Here is a 16,010-nt window from a genome sequence, read left to right as displayed (position 1 = left end):
CAGAAACACTCAAATGCAAGAATGATGGAATGCATTAAGCTAACTATAGTCACCTTTAATAATTTGATTGGAAACAAACCTTACCATACTCCTCTCTGCCTACTTGCAAAAAAATACTAAAAAAAGTTTTCTGCAATCCATTTTCTATTACAAATGGCACAAGAGCATAAGTAACAAAAGAAAAACGTATAATATCAGGAGGTGGCTAAAGCAAAATTGAAGTGCAAATACTGCTCATATGCACCGTTACAAAGTCAAGATTAACTGAAACAGGCTTCAGCAAGACTGTGGAGACACTGGCCTCTACTCTAGCACAGGAGACAGGGCATGTAAGTTCTAAAGAGAATTCAGGCATTTCTGCACTGAACATTTCACCATGGGCAAGTTAATTTAAATATATATTCATACTATATATATAGTATAGAATGTGTAAACACAGATGTATAGATATGGACTATAATCACACCATATTCACATGAACAATGAGTTTGGCTTCTGATGCACTGACAGTAAATTATTGGCAACACATCAGTTGGTTCCAAACAATACTTAACATCCAGTTTATTTACATGCACATATACTACAACATTTTCTTTTAAGAACAGAATGGTTAGATCACTGTATGTACAGATGACAGACAGAAAGAGAAGCCCTCCTTAAACACACTTGGGAGTTTGCTTTCTTTAATTTACAACCTCATGTATCAAGTTATGTATGTAAGTGAAGGTAGGACAAACTTGTGCTTGAAAATTTAAAGAGGAAAACACACTTTATATAAATAAATGCATGGAATTTATATATTTACAACACATACAGCATATAAATTATTTTATAATTAATCCAAAACAAGGTACTATAGTACACTGAAAGCCAGTTGTGCTGAATCTTGGACTTATTTTTTCATGAGTAACATCAAGACTCACCGTGGGAGGTCTCTGATTGACCAAACAGCCTAGAATGGCTTGGGGCATATCATAGCTCAGCTCTGAAGCAAAGCTTTTTGAGTGTTACACTAAACTGAAGACCGTGCTATAAACAACCTGCCATGTGCAAATGAACAAGGCATGTTTTTTGTTCTTGATGTGTCATGTAACACCCATCAATTGGAAAAAGAGAGTTTCTGGAGAATCTTTGGAAACATTTCAATGTCAGTAAATTGCCATTAAGAGATACTTCAATTTTCAAGCACGCAAATCACTACAAGTATTACTGCCTGTGTAAAGAGAAACTCAGAATTGTGGACTGTAAGTACATGAACCCAACTCACTAAAAGCAAATTAGGGTCCTGGGCTTAGGCCACATTCTCTCTTCCTCCATAAAGAGCTCAACTGCCAGCTATGCAATACTGACAGTGAAAATATGGAGACTGCTAGTATTGCTGAAGAGACTGTGCTCATTTCCCACCATCACAAAAATCTCTCCTTGTGCTGGAGTCGATCAGGTGTTCCAGGTTACCCACACCATTTCACAGTATCCAGTAGCTTACAGGATCATGCTTTTAAAAAGAAATGGTGACACCTCATATCTGGAAAGTGGCTTCTTTCCTCTACTTGTGCTGCTGTTGTTTCTTCAGAAAGCATCTTCACCCTCTGCAATGTCAATGATTGTGTGAAGCAAGTCTTCAAAAGTCGGGCGCCCCTCTGGTTTCTAAAAAATAAAAAGCATACACAGCTGTGATCAGAAAGTTGTCTTGATTTTTATAAATTATTGGTCTTGATACCATTCTGTGGCAATGAATTTACCGTTTCATTAGAGATAGACATGCAAAAAATATTTTCTTGAGTGGATTTTGGATGTGTTGCTTCATCTCAGTAAGCATCACCTTTTTTTTAAGGCTCCGAAAATGCATAAACAGGTGTTGCCGGACTAGACTCATCATGTAATTTGTTATTTTGCATAGTGCTACACTTTCTTTTCCTTCCCTGTTACCACCTCCCCCAGTAATTGCTCCAATCTTTCTTTATGCAAGTTGTTCATGCTCCTGAGAATTTTGAGTCATTCTTTGAAGCAACTTTTACTTCAACGTTATTTTTTTGAACTCTGAAATGAGACTGCATTATAGACATATAACAGCATCTTTAATCTACTCCATTTATCTTCCATACAGTTCCTTATGTGCCATAACATTGTTTGTTTTGTTTAATTACAGCAATACACTGAGTTAGTCTCCGTGCTGACACAGTTAATTTAGCATCTTTGGTATATTTGGATAACTTTAATTTCCTCCATTTATCAGCCTCATTAGATTTGTATCACTAGCTGAATTTTGAAGCCTCAGTATTCACCTCTCTCTACAAATCATTAATAAATTATTTAAATGAGTGAGGTACCTACACTTAATCATATTTTATGACAAAGACTGATGGTATCTTGTCATTACTTGTGCCCTGTTTGTGATTCTCAAAGATTCTCTCTCTCCTACATGATGTCTGCTTAGATTTTTTTTATAATAACCCCTGATGAAATCAATAATTTATTCAATTAATTGATGTTCATATACATCCTGTAAACACATATTACTATTCAAAGAGCACTAAAAATTTACTGTTAAGGTAATTTATTACTCCATTTTAATGACTATGTCAAGCAGGTTACCAACTAGAAACAAAATTTATTCTTGGCTTGTACAAATAGCATTTTTGAACTACAGAGAAATTTGTCATTCTGCAGCCCTCCAGGGCACTGTTGTTTTCAATGTATTTTTTTCTGCATTAACCAGCTGTTTTGTAAGTTTTAGATCTGCACCAGGTGGTTTGATGACTGATTTCTCTCTGTTCCAGCACCTTCTCCTCCAAGACAAGTGTCAGACAGTATGTCATCTTTATTACTGGAATAGAGCAGTGTTGCCTTAGCACCCCCTGTGCAAAGACTAACTAAAAATAATGTAGCTCTTTCCATTCTTGGTTTCTTAGATTGCTCTTTCAAAATTAGAGACATTTCATTAAATGCACTGATCCTCTTAGAGGCTTTCTTCTTTAATACTACAAAAACTGTTTTATACCAATTTAGTTGCTAAAGTATTACACTTGGGTTTGCTGCCTCTTTGACCCTGGGAAAACTGTACAGTATCTTTCTTGGTTAGGTGGCTTAGCAGTACACTGTATTTTTTTTTTCTTTCTTTATAAACCTTTGGATTTGTATTTAGATTTAACTGCAAGTTAATCTATGTTTCCTATAGAATTTATAATCAGGGAATTAGGTATTCCTTTAAAAATATTGTTGGTCATTCTGGCATGTTTCTGTAATGATTAATAACTGACACTATATAAAAACAGAGAATCTATCTCTGAACCATTCTGACTGAATTTCTTTGCTAGTGGTATTTGTACATTGATATAATCCTGACCAGTACAGATTTAGCAATCATTTTGTTTTGTTACTAATGCATTTGCATACTTAGTCTGATAGTTCATTTATTTCACAGAAATTTCCTGGGTGTTTTTTCTTATCACAGTGCTAGTTCAGTTGCAAACCAGGGAGGGATCTTTGTCTTGGCAATAAACACACAAATAGCTGGGAAAGCTGGATACAGTCAGAATGCTGCAAAAGGGATTAATCACTATTGCTATACTGACGTTTTTTTCAATTCAAAGACAAAAGAATAAAAAAGTATATACCTCCTGCCAGCACATCATCATCATTTCATACACCTGCTTGGAGGCTAGTTTGGGCCGATACAGACGGTGTCCTTGACTAACCATTGTTACCACTTCATAGTTGGAGCTTTTTTCAAAGGGCATTTTTCCTTCTGTAAAGACTTCCCACATTAGAACACCTTAGAAAAAAAAGAAAAGAAAATAAACATTAAGAGAAGAGTAAATAACTTGTAAACATATGTTTATTTTGAGTTCTGGGTTTAGGATTGCTGGTAGATAAATAGTTTGAGATCCATATTCTAGAAAGTGCTTGCATGTGTCATCACTGAAAACACCTTATTCTAGTAGCATGGACTTTAATAAATAACAGTTCTAAAGGTCTCAGTGGAAATTTATGCAAGCATAAAACAACGGCAAATAGTTTCTCTGAGCTTCTTCTCAGGTGTCTGAATCCTTACCAATGACTGGAGCTTAACTGCTATTGATAAAATGTAAAAACAGTGCTTTCTTTCAGCGATGAATGTCTTACCAAACGACCACACATCTGACTTGCTGCTGAATCGGCTATAATTAAAAACTTCTGGGGGGCACCATTTCACAGGAAATTTGGCCCCTGAGGAGCTTGTGTATTGATCATCAAGGACATACCTAAAAACAAACAAACAAACAAAAAACTAACAACAAAAAACCCCATATCCTTCAGTCAGCCTTCATGCCTGCAAACGATAGTTTAGATGCGGAGTATTAGAAGCTCATATTGCCACCTAATGGCCATGACTATTAAGCATCACACAATAAAATTGCTTCTCTGGGGCAGTACTAGTGTTTCAGTCAAGACAGTTCATTTTCTTTATGACCTCAGAGTCTCTCTTGTGATTGTCAGCTATACCACATAGATATAGTACACTTAGAAGTTAAATGTCTGTATTATGAGAGAAATGTGCTCTGTTTCTCACTGGCCAGTCTGAATTCAGATGTCAGGGGACACAGAAACTCAGTAGCACAGAAAAGTGGTAAAAGCCAAGAAGAGCATAGTCAAACCATGGTGCTGTAACTCCTTCCTTTGCAAGCCCCACTCCTCACACATTACCCACTTGATTTATCACCCACAGGTGCTAACAAGGGCAGGAAATTAACCCCACTCCAGATCTCAGCATTCCCCAGCACTTCTGCTAATGAAATGGAACTCTGAACCATCTACTCCAAGAAGATCTCAGACTCACTGAACAGCCTCTTCCTATCATTTATTTACCAAAATACAGATTAACAGATCTTATCTCTGCAGCATGAGCTCTGCTGTCAAAGACACAAGCTCTAATATGCCTCCTGCATCACTACAAGATTAAAATTTATAAGATTTTCACAGATACTACAGAAAGATGCTAAGATCAGTCAGACAACAAAGTGAATGCAAAGCTAGGCCTCTCATAACACACTAATTTCTTTAGAGAATAAGCTGCCCAGTTTTGATTTTTCCAGAATTAAAATGAGTAAAGAAATTGACATGTGTCCACAGAATGAAAAAGCTTTAAAAGCTCTGGAAAAAAATGAACCAAAGGATGTTCCCTAGAGGTCAAAAAATCTCTTTTTTCCTGTAATTTTGCTAGGCGTGTGTTGCTTTATGACTAAGTCCAAAGATTAAGTGAATTTTCCAAAAGCCCCACAAATGTGTTTGCATACTCAGCCATACCTTGTCATTCCAAAATCTGACACTTTGACCACTCCTGAGTCACTCACCAAGCAGTTTCTGGCAGCCTGCAAAAGGAATGGTTAGAGTTGGATGAAAAACATGTAGCCTCTTGCAAGCAAATTATAACAAGCTAATGAGGACTTTGATCTCATTGCTTAGCAAGGTCACCAATTTACCAAGTTCAGTGGTGTATTCTCATTATAAAAAGTACATGTGCATTTGCTCTTGTTTTGACAACGAGAACTTTTTGTAAAAAATCACCAGAAAAACAATTACTATTTTATGGGACTGATGACTGGTGAAAATGGCACCAATACAGAACAGCGACAGACTATTGTATCAGTGCAAATAGCTATTAATTCCTTATAAAACATTTAGATTTTATCCCATTTTCCTGGGAGACAGAAAATTGTTTTCTGTACAGAGCCGTTTTAGAAAATTGATTAGATCCAAAAGAACCAACTTCAACTACTTACAAAAAAGCAAAAGCAATTCTTTACAATGAGGCTGTTCTAAAAGTAATAGGTTAGTTCAAACATAAAAATTCCAAAGAGGAGTGTATTGCCTAAGGGGATGTTACCAGGTCTCTGTGGATAAAGCTGTTTCTCTCCAGGTACTCCATTCCCTCACATACATCTTGGCACATAGTGAGCAGGACATCTTTACTCAAAACTCCCCGTTTTTGTCTCAGGTAATTGAGAAGGCAGCCATGCTCCATGAACTCTGTCACGATGTAAATAGGTCTCTGTTGTGTGCACACACCATACAGCTGAACTAATTTAGGATGTGTTAGTTTCCTAAAAAGATTGAGATCATGTCGTTACTACTTCCTCCTCCCAGTGCTAGCTCTCCACCCACAAAACTGAAAACATACCACCTGCCTCTAGTATTTTATTTATAATCAGTCTATGGCATCAGAGGCCTCAAACCGGCAATAAAACTGTCAAGCACACAACTCACATCATTACTTTAGCTTCTTCAATGAAATCCTCTTCATACATTGCCCCTTCCCGAATTGCTTTGATGGCCACTTTGTACTGTGCCCTCCACTTCCCAAGGCGCACTACGCCGAACAGACCACTCCCCAGTTCTCTCATGAATGTCAGTTCTGAGGGATTAATTTCCCATTTCTCTATAAAACAGAATGAAAGAAACCCCATGACTTCTGTATTAAGTAACCTACTGAACTGGTAGGTGATAAGGAAGAAGAAAGGGAAAGTGGATTACTAGCAAATTAGGGAATTTAGGGAGAAAACACCTTAGAATTAACTTGAAAACAAAACACTTTGATACCTCACTAAACAGTTTTAGCTAGACATGACCTTTAAGCAGCCTCTGATCAACACAGAAGGCAAAACTCAAATTTTCCTGAGGCCAGTAATTACATACCGATATTACCAGGCTTGATTTCCACAAGCTGCCATCATAGAAAGTTGTGCCAATGTGTAGAAACTGCTCACATCACCCAATGTGCCATGCTTAAACAGGTTATTCCAAATTTGTATTTTAAAAAAAAGTAACCTTTCCACAAAGATCAAAGGGCCAAGATTGAGTCAGAAGTCTGGAGGCTTATATGAAGGAGCCAAAGGCATAGCTCTTTAATCTTGCAGAGTTCAAGGTGTCCACAGAAGTGTGGGGAAAGACGCCAAATTCCCCTGGAGCACCAGTGACAGGTTCTGACTCTCCTCACTGCTGCCCTTGTCACCACACGCCTACCACCAGCCAGGACACCTTTGCATGTCGATGCTCTGTGCAAGGTCTAGAAGCTACAGTTTGGACCCGTGTGAATTAGTATAGCCAATCATAGTACAAAACATTCTTAGAAAACATTGCAGCATCTTAACATATATAAAACCTTTAGAAAAAATACATGTAGATGATTTTAACACACAATTACCATAGCTGAATCCTGCTGTTGTTGGTGCTGTTGTCTTCTTTGGGGTGACTGGGTAACGCAGCCTCGTGACAAGACCTGAGGTTCAGCGATAATTCAAGAGACAGAGTTTACTTCTGAAATAGTGCCAGGCAGCAAATCAGCCACTTTTTCACTGCAGACTTCAACACTGATTAACAATAAGCTTATCACTATTTACAGCTCTGATCATGTTTTCTGCTATGGAGCTATGTTGACCATTCAAAGCGGCTATAAGAGGTACACAGGAGCACTCACTGTATCTAACTTGCTGCATCTTCTTTACTGGTGAGAGATGAGTATAGATATATGCATATGTATTTGTGTTTTACAGTTCTGGACTACTAAAGGCTGGGGACCCCTTTCATAGATCAGAAAAATTATCTAAAACTCACAACATTACTTTTTACCGTCTATTTCATACATATTAATGCCACCACTTCCAAGTGCGGATTTTACATACGCAAAATAAAAGGTGCATGCTAGCTGAATATTATTCTAAAAGCTTGTCAGAGCTTGATATGACTCAAAGAAATTATGCAATTAAAAATAAGTAGTAACATCAGTTATAACAAATTAAAAGAAAGGTTATGTTTTGGGAGTATATTTTCAAGAAAGGCATTTTTCAGAATATCATCAGGAAATGCTGGGATATCTGAGTTTGACATAAACATCTGGAAACTACTGCTCAGGAGCGAAATTTATGCACAGACTGGATTGCAAAAAATATACTATATTGGTATCTGTGCCTTGAACCTAATTCCTAAACTCTCCATATCCCATCATACAGTTGGCAGACAACAGCAACAGACATAGCTCCAAAGTGTCTAAGCTTTACAAAGACATGTGTAAACACATTATTATTGTCCTAAACTGTTTGCTATAAGGGGAAGATTAGATCACTTTAAGCAGTGGTGACCAGCAGGTAAAAAGCTAGTGCCTGGTGAGTACTCTGGGGAAGTATCATCCCTGTCCATCTGCTGTGGGATACAGGCAGCTGGTAAAGACATTATGTGGAGCTAAACTAATTACTTTTTCTGACTAAATACAACTATTCTTCTGTTACTCTGGGGACAGTAATATACATGTATATATATATTTTTTTTATTATTATTATTATTTTTAATATCTATATGTTTACATAAAACCTTTCAAATTATTGCCTATATTGAAAAAAATGTGAAAATGCAGTGTCTCATTACTTTCCTGAAAAGCAGGATCTGTGAAAACCTAAAAACTTCCATTAAAACTCTAAAATGCCTCAGGGTCCCTTTCGAATCTATGCTAAGTGACAGAAAAAATCCAGTTCATCTACCTGCTGCATTATGTTTATGATACTCAATTATTTCTGGAATGGAGTTAAAGAGATGTTTTTCTGCGAGGTAGTACTGCTTTGGTGACGTCACTGTTTCTTTTATATGGTAGTGTCTTATTCCTGATGAACCTTCTCTGCAAAAATAGTAATAACAACAATAGTAACAATTAATAATAATGCAATGTCATATGTCATGGGTTTTTTAAGAGGAGCACATTGACTAGGAAAAGGAAACTGAACGGGCCAGTGCAGATGCCCAATGTCACAAGCCTCAGGAACAGCTTCAATAAGAAAGATCTCAGGTGCTGGTGATGAGCCTACATCTCAGTGCTCAGACCAAGTTGAAGATTAACCCCTAAAAGGTTAATTTTCAGCCCAGTATGCTCCCCAGTCCAGCTCACCACACACCAAAGCAAATACTTAGGATGGCAGGGGGGAAGAGATCAAACACAGCATGGGAGAGCAAGACCTCCTTCTTTGGGCGGAGGCTCAGGTCTACACTGGATTAAATCAAATGTGCCCTAACCATGGAATCGAGAAGCTCATTCTAGTCACCTGTCTTTTCTACCACAGCAGCCCTCATTTCTTTATTGAGCTCTGTCCTGGGCTTTCCTCCAGCCCATGGATTTGGATGCAGATGCAAATGGATTTGGACAAGACAAGGTGTGCAGAGCAGCCACAGAAACTCACCCTCCAAACTTTGTATAAAGGGAAACGGTATAGAGGCCAGGCTGACTGGAGTCTCTCACCACAAAACCACCTTCTTTATCCTAAAACACAAGCACGTTGACAGTTACCTACAGCCAGTTTTAAGCTGCATACCTCTTCTACTTGTCCTGTGTCTGGCATATGCCAAAGTAAGCCTCTGCTTTAATAAAAGAAGATACTTCACATGAATTTCACAGTTAATACTGCAAGGCTGCTGTGCTCACCTCATTTCTGAGAAGCTGCTCTGCCTTGCTTCTGTTTAGGTTTCTGCTGTACCACCTGCAACACAACACAAGTAACCAAAACTTCTCCAAGGTACATGATTTACATAAAATGCTTGAAGCGAAGTATTACAAAGCTAAAGATTTAATAATTTTAGAAGTCAAGAACTGAACCTTTTTTAGTGTGCAAAAATCAGTTTTATTACATTGTGCAGTTATCCCATAAAAACGCCCTGAAACAAATCCAATGAGATCCTGCAGAAGCAAATACAATTCAGGTAACTGAGCTCATTTTTTTGGCAAAAACACTCCTGAAACACACTCAGGCTGGTGGCAGTAGCTGCTGTGAACAGCAGGCTGAGGGCAGGCTGGCAGCCCCAGGGCAGCAGCTGCCTACACACCCTGGTCCAGCCACCGGCGGAGCTGGCGGCTCCACCGCTCATGCAGTAACGTCATGGTTCTGGTTTTCCAGGGAGGACCCACCTACCAAAGAGGAGGTCAAGAGTGAATTAAATGTCACGGTTGCACATCCCTGAGCTCAGTGCTGCATGGACAGGTTAAAGCAGCCACAGATGCACTGACATTTCAGCCAGCTGCAGCAAATAATTTCTAAAGGAAAAACAGGCAGCTCTTAAATGTCATGGGGCAATCATCTTGAGCTATGATGCCACAGGGGTAACTGAGCAGGGAAGTGGCACGACAGCCTCTAATCAAGTTTTGCTCTTCTGGAGATAGTAGTTTCTTGCAGTTGGTAGATGACCTGGAGTAATCCTCCCTGAACAGACTCAGAATTACAGCCCCAAGGTGGTAAGGCACAGAGTGGCTGGACCAGATAAGGCAGCCCAGTTCCTTCCTTCCCTTTCTACCAGCCCTGTAGCCCAGCCCACAGCAGGGCAGGGCTCTTAGCAAGAGCTACAAACATGAGAAAGCAGCAAAGAACAAGTAATTCCCTCACGTAAGGCTGAGGGGAAAATCCCAGAGGAAATTTTACCTTCTGTCAAAACACAGCAATAGGAGCCCTGCGTGGCTGAGAGTAGAGTTTTGGACCAAGAAATGTGGTTTTGTAAACTGGTTTTAATTATTATTTCCTTGTAGTTCCATTTTATCTAAAAGTCATTAAATATGTCTTAAGCTCTCAAGCACAACAGTTTTATGCTATACTGAAATCTGAATGTCAAGAACAACAGGCTTGGAGACTACAGTGTTAAATTTTATCCTGATGTTCTTAAATAAGTACTCCATAATTAAACATCAACTGGAAAAAGCTTTTTTTTGCCTTTTTTTTAATAAAAAAGCTATGCTTTTACAGCTGATAAGTTACATGCATACACTGAGATCAAGTAATAAATTTTCTTGAAAACTGGAGCTGTTTTCCAAAATCTCTGATCTGTTATGTTTACTTTGAATGATTTCCACTGTTTTATATTCTACTATCTTATTGCCACACACTTTGGATAGACACACCACTTTAATACTAAAAAAGCACTCAGCACACTCATAATGGATACACTTCCTTTAATGTTACCCTTTGTCTATCAGAGAATAGGGAAGGTTTCTTTTGCTTTAACAGTAATAGCCTAAAAACTGCATGCCTCATGGCCATCTCACTGGCTTGACACTACATTATATATGACAGAAAAAAAAATAAGAGAATCAGAGCAAACATATGTATATTTGAAATATTTACATTTAGTCTCTGGGATCAGTACTATCATACGTAAATTGTTTCTTTCAAAACTTTAAAAATACTTGGTAATTCTCAAACCATAGCTTTCATTTTATGATCTTCTAGATTTTAATTCAAATATTCACTCACTCATATTGATCAAGGTTGTTGGACTTCTTTCCTGTTACATAGTTACTTGGAATATAGCCTTGTTTTCTAAAAAAATAAAATAAAATACATAATCTGAGTGAAAATGTGTAAAATTGCATGCCTAGAAGACAGTGTTTTATTCTGCTAATTACCAGTAATTATTTATTACTGACCCACCCACTCTACTTCTGATTATACAGAAACTAATTTTCTGCATCAGCATTTCCACATTAGCTTTCACTGCACCTAGAGAAGTGACACAGGCAGCAGAAGTCTTCAAGCAAACCAGCAGAAGGGATGAAGAAGAGTAACCCTCTGCTGCTTTGTCTCTTCAGTGGTCTCAGCCAGTCACTGGAAATGTATTTGGAACCTGCCATAGCCTGGTAAGTCACATTTACCCCTAACATATTGCAACAGGAACCTGATAAATATTAAAGTATGGAAATGTTCACCTTTAAAACCACAGGGAAAAAATTTATTCCAGGGAATGTAAAGTTGTAGTCATTAAGGCATCTTACTGCAACTCTCTCCCAACTCATTCAAAGATTGACCTTAATGATCCAGCTATTAAATAAGATGAAGTCTGGAAGTTGGAGCCTGCTGAGCTGACTGTTAAGTATATTACTCCCTAATGATCTGTTCCCCCGGAATAGGGAATACTGTTCCAGTCTAGTGAGGTTTTGCAGGTTGGCTGATGCTTTAATTGGGAAATCATAAAGCCTGACAGAAAGTAGAATTGTGAAAGTTTCCAGCTCTGCAACAGTCTTTGCACTGAGGCCTCACCATCTATCAAGCACCTCACTTTAAAAAAATTTATTTCTATGTGGGAAGAAGGATATGGATGAAATTTCAGGGCTGGGATCCAAAGCAGGGTCTAACAGTTATTTGTTAACACACACAGTCAATATAAACTACTACAACATGGAAACAGTCTTATTAACTTAATAATGAAAAATAAGGAATTTGTGTTCACCCATATTTGTCTCTCGCCTTCCACCAGTGAATGTCATTCTTCTCAATCACGGTATATTCTTCACCTTTCTCTAATCTTAAATCATGATGCTCTGTAGGCTCAAAATCATACATTGCTACAACTATCTCTTCCTCTTCATGGCCATTTTCTTCAACTGGAGGTACAGGTGGTGGAGGCCTTCGCTGAAAACGACCCAACATTATTATCATCCTATGCTGCTCCATTATCCCACCCCACCCACTCAAACCATCACACCAGTGCAAACCAGCCCAGCATCCCAGGGGCAAAAGCTGAGCTAATTCTGGGTTGTCTCCAGGAGCAAGCTGTGGTGGCCCTTAGAGGCAGCTGGAGAGTGTGGCAGACAATCCCCCATGTGCTACCCACAGGGCTGGCTCACTCTGCAGCCCCACAGCTGCCAGAGGTGCAGCTGAATTTCAAAGGGGTATTTCCACCCTGATGTAAGAGCATGATGTCCACTGACACATACAGAAATAAACCTTAGCCATAGGATATGGAATGAATCTCAGGAAATCTAACTGCCATTTCAAAAACCAGCAATTATCTATGCAAAATTTTAAAGGCACTACCTACCACAATTTTTTGTGGCATTGGAGAGGGAAATCTCATTACACCTAGAAACAGAGCAGAGGTAAAAAAAGGATAAAAGGTTTAAATTACAGATTATAAGGTCTTAATATCTTAGATAGCTTTCAAGAGAGTTCAGAAGGTCAGGAAAAAAAGACAGGTCCAGTTAAGCATTAGGAAAATGTTGATAAAATATTCTTGCAAAAACATCCTAAATCAAATGGCAGGCTACGTTCACCATAGTATTTGGCAATATCTGTGCCACATCTGAATGTGCCATGCAGAAATCCCTGAACCTGCTCTCAGATGCAGAAAGAGAGATAAAAAAGATATTTAAAAAGAAAGCAGTGTTCTTGTCACCATGATAATGCATCTGTTCGTATCAACATCTGTTTTTTCACTTAAAAGGTCAAGTTATATGTCAGGTTTTGCACCATCCTGACAAATAAGGCTGACCATGATCCGTTCTTCAAGTCTTTTAATGCAACTAAATCCACAGGTTCCCACCATTCCCGTTGAAGGCCCTGATACAGGGAACCATCCAGGCACTGTTAATTTCACTGGGAGGTAAGCAATGGCTACATTTCTTTTCCTAGTATAGAATTTTCCTTACATTGAGGACTAAATTACTTGTCCTTATGTATGACAATATTGCAGTGAGGGTCATGCCTGCACATCTTCGAATGCTACAGCATCTGGTGCTGAACAAGCAGAATCTGTGATTCAGATGCTGGAAGATGCACATGCCTACAGAAGTCACAGTTCATCCAGGTTTGGCATATGGACATTTACAAGCCTCCAAGTAAATTCAGTAGTGTCTGTAAATTACATTAAGACTTCTTGTATAATTTTTACACTGATATGGTAACACCAAATGCAACATTAATCTTTTATGTGTGTGTGTTGAAGTTATTTATTAAAACTGAAGTGCTGGCAAGGATTTCTAGCTGAATCTACTTTGCCATCAGGTTTTATCCTCAGCCTGAGTTAAGCACTTGGTCAAGTAAGTTTCAGGGAAAAACAAACCAAGTGAAACAAACTCAGCAACCTCAATTTTCCTTTCAGATTTTTCAAAACATTTTTGCAAGGACAATTCACTGGCTTTTCTTTTTTACAAAATGCATTTAAATGAAAAATATTTTTATTTACTTTGGGCACGGTATCAGTGATTCACTCTGCTCTCCAAATTTTCCTAATATCTAGGGCATTCAGGTGTGATGACAGGATCATATAAAAAAAAGTAGAAAAATATGCCAAACCAACCTCATATGAAAATTTAGGTACTTACTGTTTTCAAAAAGATTGTATTTTTCACAGCCGGGTGCTAATTTTTCTGTCTGTCTGCAACACTGATAAATTCCCTCTGTCCAGAATTTAGGATGATATTTTACCATTATATTGCTGTTGTTCTTTATTTCTACAAGAAGAAAAAGAGCATATACTGAAAGATACAAAAAAACCTACAAGAAGGCAATTTTCAATAAATATTACAGTATCTTTGACATGAGGCATTAATCTTCACTTGTCCTTGCTTTATAATTGTTTTTTCTGAACAACCTTCATGCAAATTTATGTGGAGATGATGTGAGGAGAGTAGAGGACATTTTTTAGGATAATACATAGCTTTATTCCAGAAGAGAGTGCTATACTCCTTGCCTAAACAAGCCACTGCAGCAGGGGCAGGCCTTTGATACACCAACAAAAGAACCAGGCACCCACCTGCACCAGGCAAAGCAGTCATGCAGCTGTGAAGGCCCTGGGGGCTCAGCCTGTCCCTTTTCTTTTTGTTACTGCTGTAAGTGACTCAATTTCCTCTACAAATAGTGTTCTGGAGGGAAAGATAGCTGACATTTGTCACTATTTTAATAGCACAATGCCTGTGTTTGATCTGTAAGGCTCCTTACCCCCATCCTATTGGCTTGCTGAGTTTCAGAGGTTATTCCTTGCCCTGTGGTCTCCAGCCAGGAATTATTTCTTATTACTTTGCAAAGCACTTGCAATTAATGTGACCATTTGATGGTGGCAGAAAGATTTAAGAGCCTCTTGAATAAAAGATCTTTACTCACTATGATAGCACTAATCAGATTGCATCTCAGAGGAGATGCCTCCTGTCATGTTACATCAGTGTAAAACCAACATGCTGTCTAGCTCTATTCAAACAGAACTTTCCACCAATGCCATTAATGAGCCTGGATAAGCTTTTTGATGATTTACATGTTGCACAAAAACGTAGAGCCAAATCCTGATTGCAGCTGGACGTCACAAGTCAAATTAAATCAGTGGGTGTTTGATACTCCCAGTACCTGTTATAACTTGATACGTATGCAAACAATGAGCTGGCCCAATAAAAATAAAAATCAGTGGATAGATGCTTGGAGCTTTACCATTTTGTTTTTCTACCTTGTTGTGAGTTGACACTGGCAAGCAGCTAAGCATTCACACAGCCATTTGCCCACTCGCCTCCGCACCCAGAGGGACAGGGTAGAGAATAGAAAGCACAAGAGGAAAACACTTGAGATAAAGACAGTTTAATAACCAAAAGAAATTAAAAAAACCCCACAAGTGATGCAAAGGCAATTGCTCACCATCTCTCGCAAAGCAGATCAATGCCCAGTCAGACTCTGAGCAACTGCCAATATGGAAGCCAGAAAATCCCAACCCTCATCTTCCTTTACCCCAGTTTTTGTTGCCAGCCTTGTCATTACATGGCCTGGAAGGTCCCTTTTGGTCAGTTCATGTTCGTTGTCCCAGCTGTGTCACCTCCCAGCCTCTTACCCACCCCCAACCCCTTCACTGTGGGGGCAGAGGGAGCAAAAAGGCAAAGCTTCCATGCTGTGCCAGCTGCAACTAAAACACTGGTGTATTTTCAGCACTGTTTTGGCCGCAAATCCAAAACACAGCACCAAGTTAACTCCATCCCAGCCAGTCAGCTCAAGTAAGATGTATCTACATATGTCAGATGTGAAGTATAAGCAATTTTCATTACCTTCTTTCAGATTCCTCACCCACTGATCCCGGCTGTCTGCACTTGGTGCAAAAATATAGAGCGTATTAGCATCATATACAACCTGGAAGGGGGGAAAAGAAATAATCCAAATACATTCACCCGGTAATATTAATTTATTTATTCCTCAGGAAACAGAACAAGACAAATTACTATAATTTGGCAAATGTGTACTCAGGCACAAAATACA

General features: G+C 38.6%; 1 protein-coding gene across 5 annotated transcripts in view; it reads right to left on the bottom strand.

Moving 5' to 3' along the window:
- Positions 1–532: 532 nt before the first annotated feature.
- TEC (tec protein tyrosine kinase) overlaps positions 533–16,010 on the bottom strand; it is a 49,289-nt gene continuing 33,811 nt past the window's right edge. For 2 of the 5 annotated variants that reach the window (XM_051618533.1, XM_051618532.1), the window contains exons 4-18: positions 15,803–15,884; positions 14,105–14,233; positions 12,823–12,863; positions 12,232–12,413; positions 11,259–11,324; positions 9,446–9,500; positions 9,204–9,283; positions 8,514–8,647; positions 7,184–7,258; positions 6,247–6,418; positions 5,867–6,083; positions 5,287–5,351; positions 4,126–4,244; positions 3,618–3,775; positions 533–1,647 (exon numbers count right to left, since the gene is read on the bottom strand). In XM_051618533.1, the coding sequence (XP_051474493.1) occupies positions 1,570–1,647; positions 3,618–3,775; positions 4,126–4,244; positions 5,287–5,351; positions 5,867–6,083; positions 6,247–6,418; positions 7,184–7,258; positions 8,514–8,647; positions 9,204–9,283; positions 9,446–9,500; positions 11,259–11,324; positions 12,232–12,413; positions 12,823–12,863; positions 14,105–14,233; positions 15,803–15,884 (1,653 nt within the window). In that variant the 3' untranslated portion in view covers positions 533–1,569. Of the gene's footprint in view, positions 1,648–3,617; positions 3,776–4,125; positions 4,245–5,286; positions 5,352–5,866; positions 6,084–6,246; positions 6,419–7,183; positions 7,259–8,513; positions 8,648–9,203; positions 9,284–9,445; positions 9,501–11,258; positions 11,325–12,231; positions 12,414–12,822; positions 12,864–14,104; positions 14,234–14,535; positions 14,650–15,802; positions 15,885–16,010 lie in introns of those variants that run through there. The other 3 variants (XM_051618535.1, XM_051618534.1, XM_051618536.1) reach the window with 3 other exon arrangements.

The sequence above is a fragment of the Apus apus genome, chromosome 4 (genome assembly GCF_020740795.1).
Source record: "Apus apus isolate bApuApu2 chromosome 4, bApuApu2.pri.cur, whole genome shotgun sequence".
NCBI lineage: Eukaryota > Metazoa > Chordata > Aves > Apodiformes > Apodidae > Apus > Apus apus.
The sequence above is the reverse complement of the archived record's forward strand: the minus strand, read 5'-3'. Positions and strand labels throughout refer to the sequence as shown.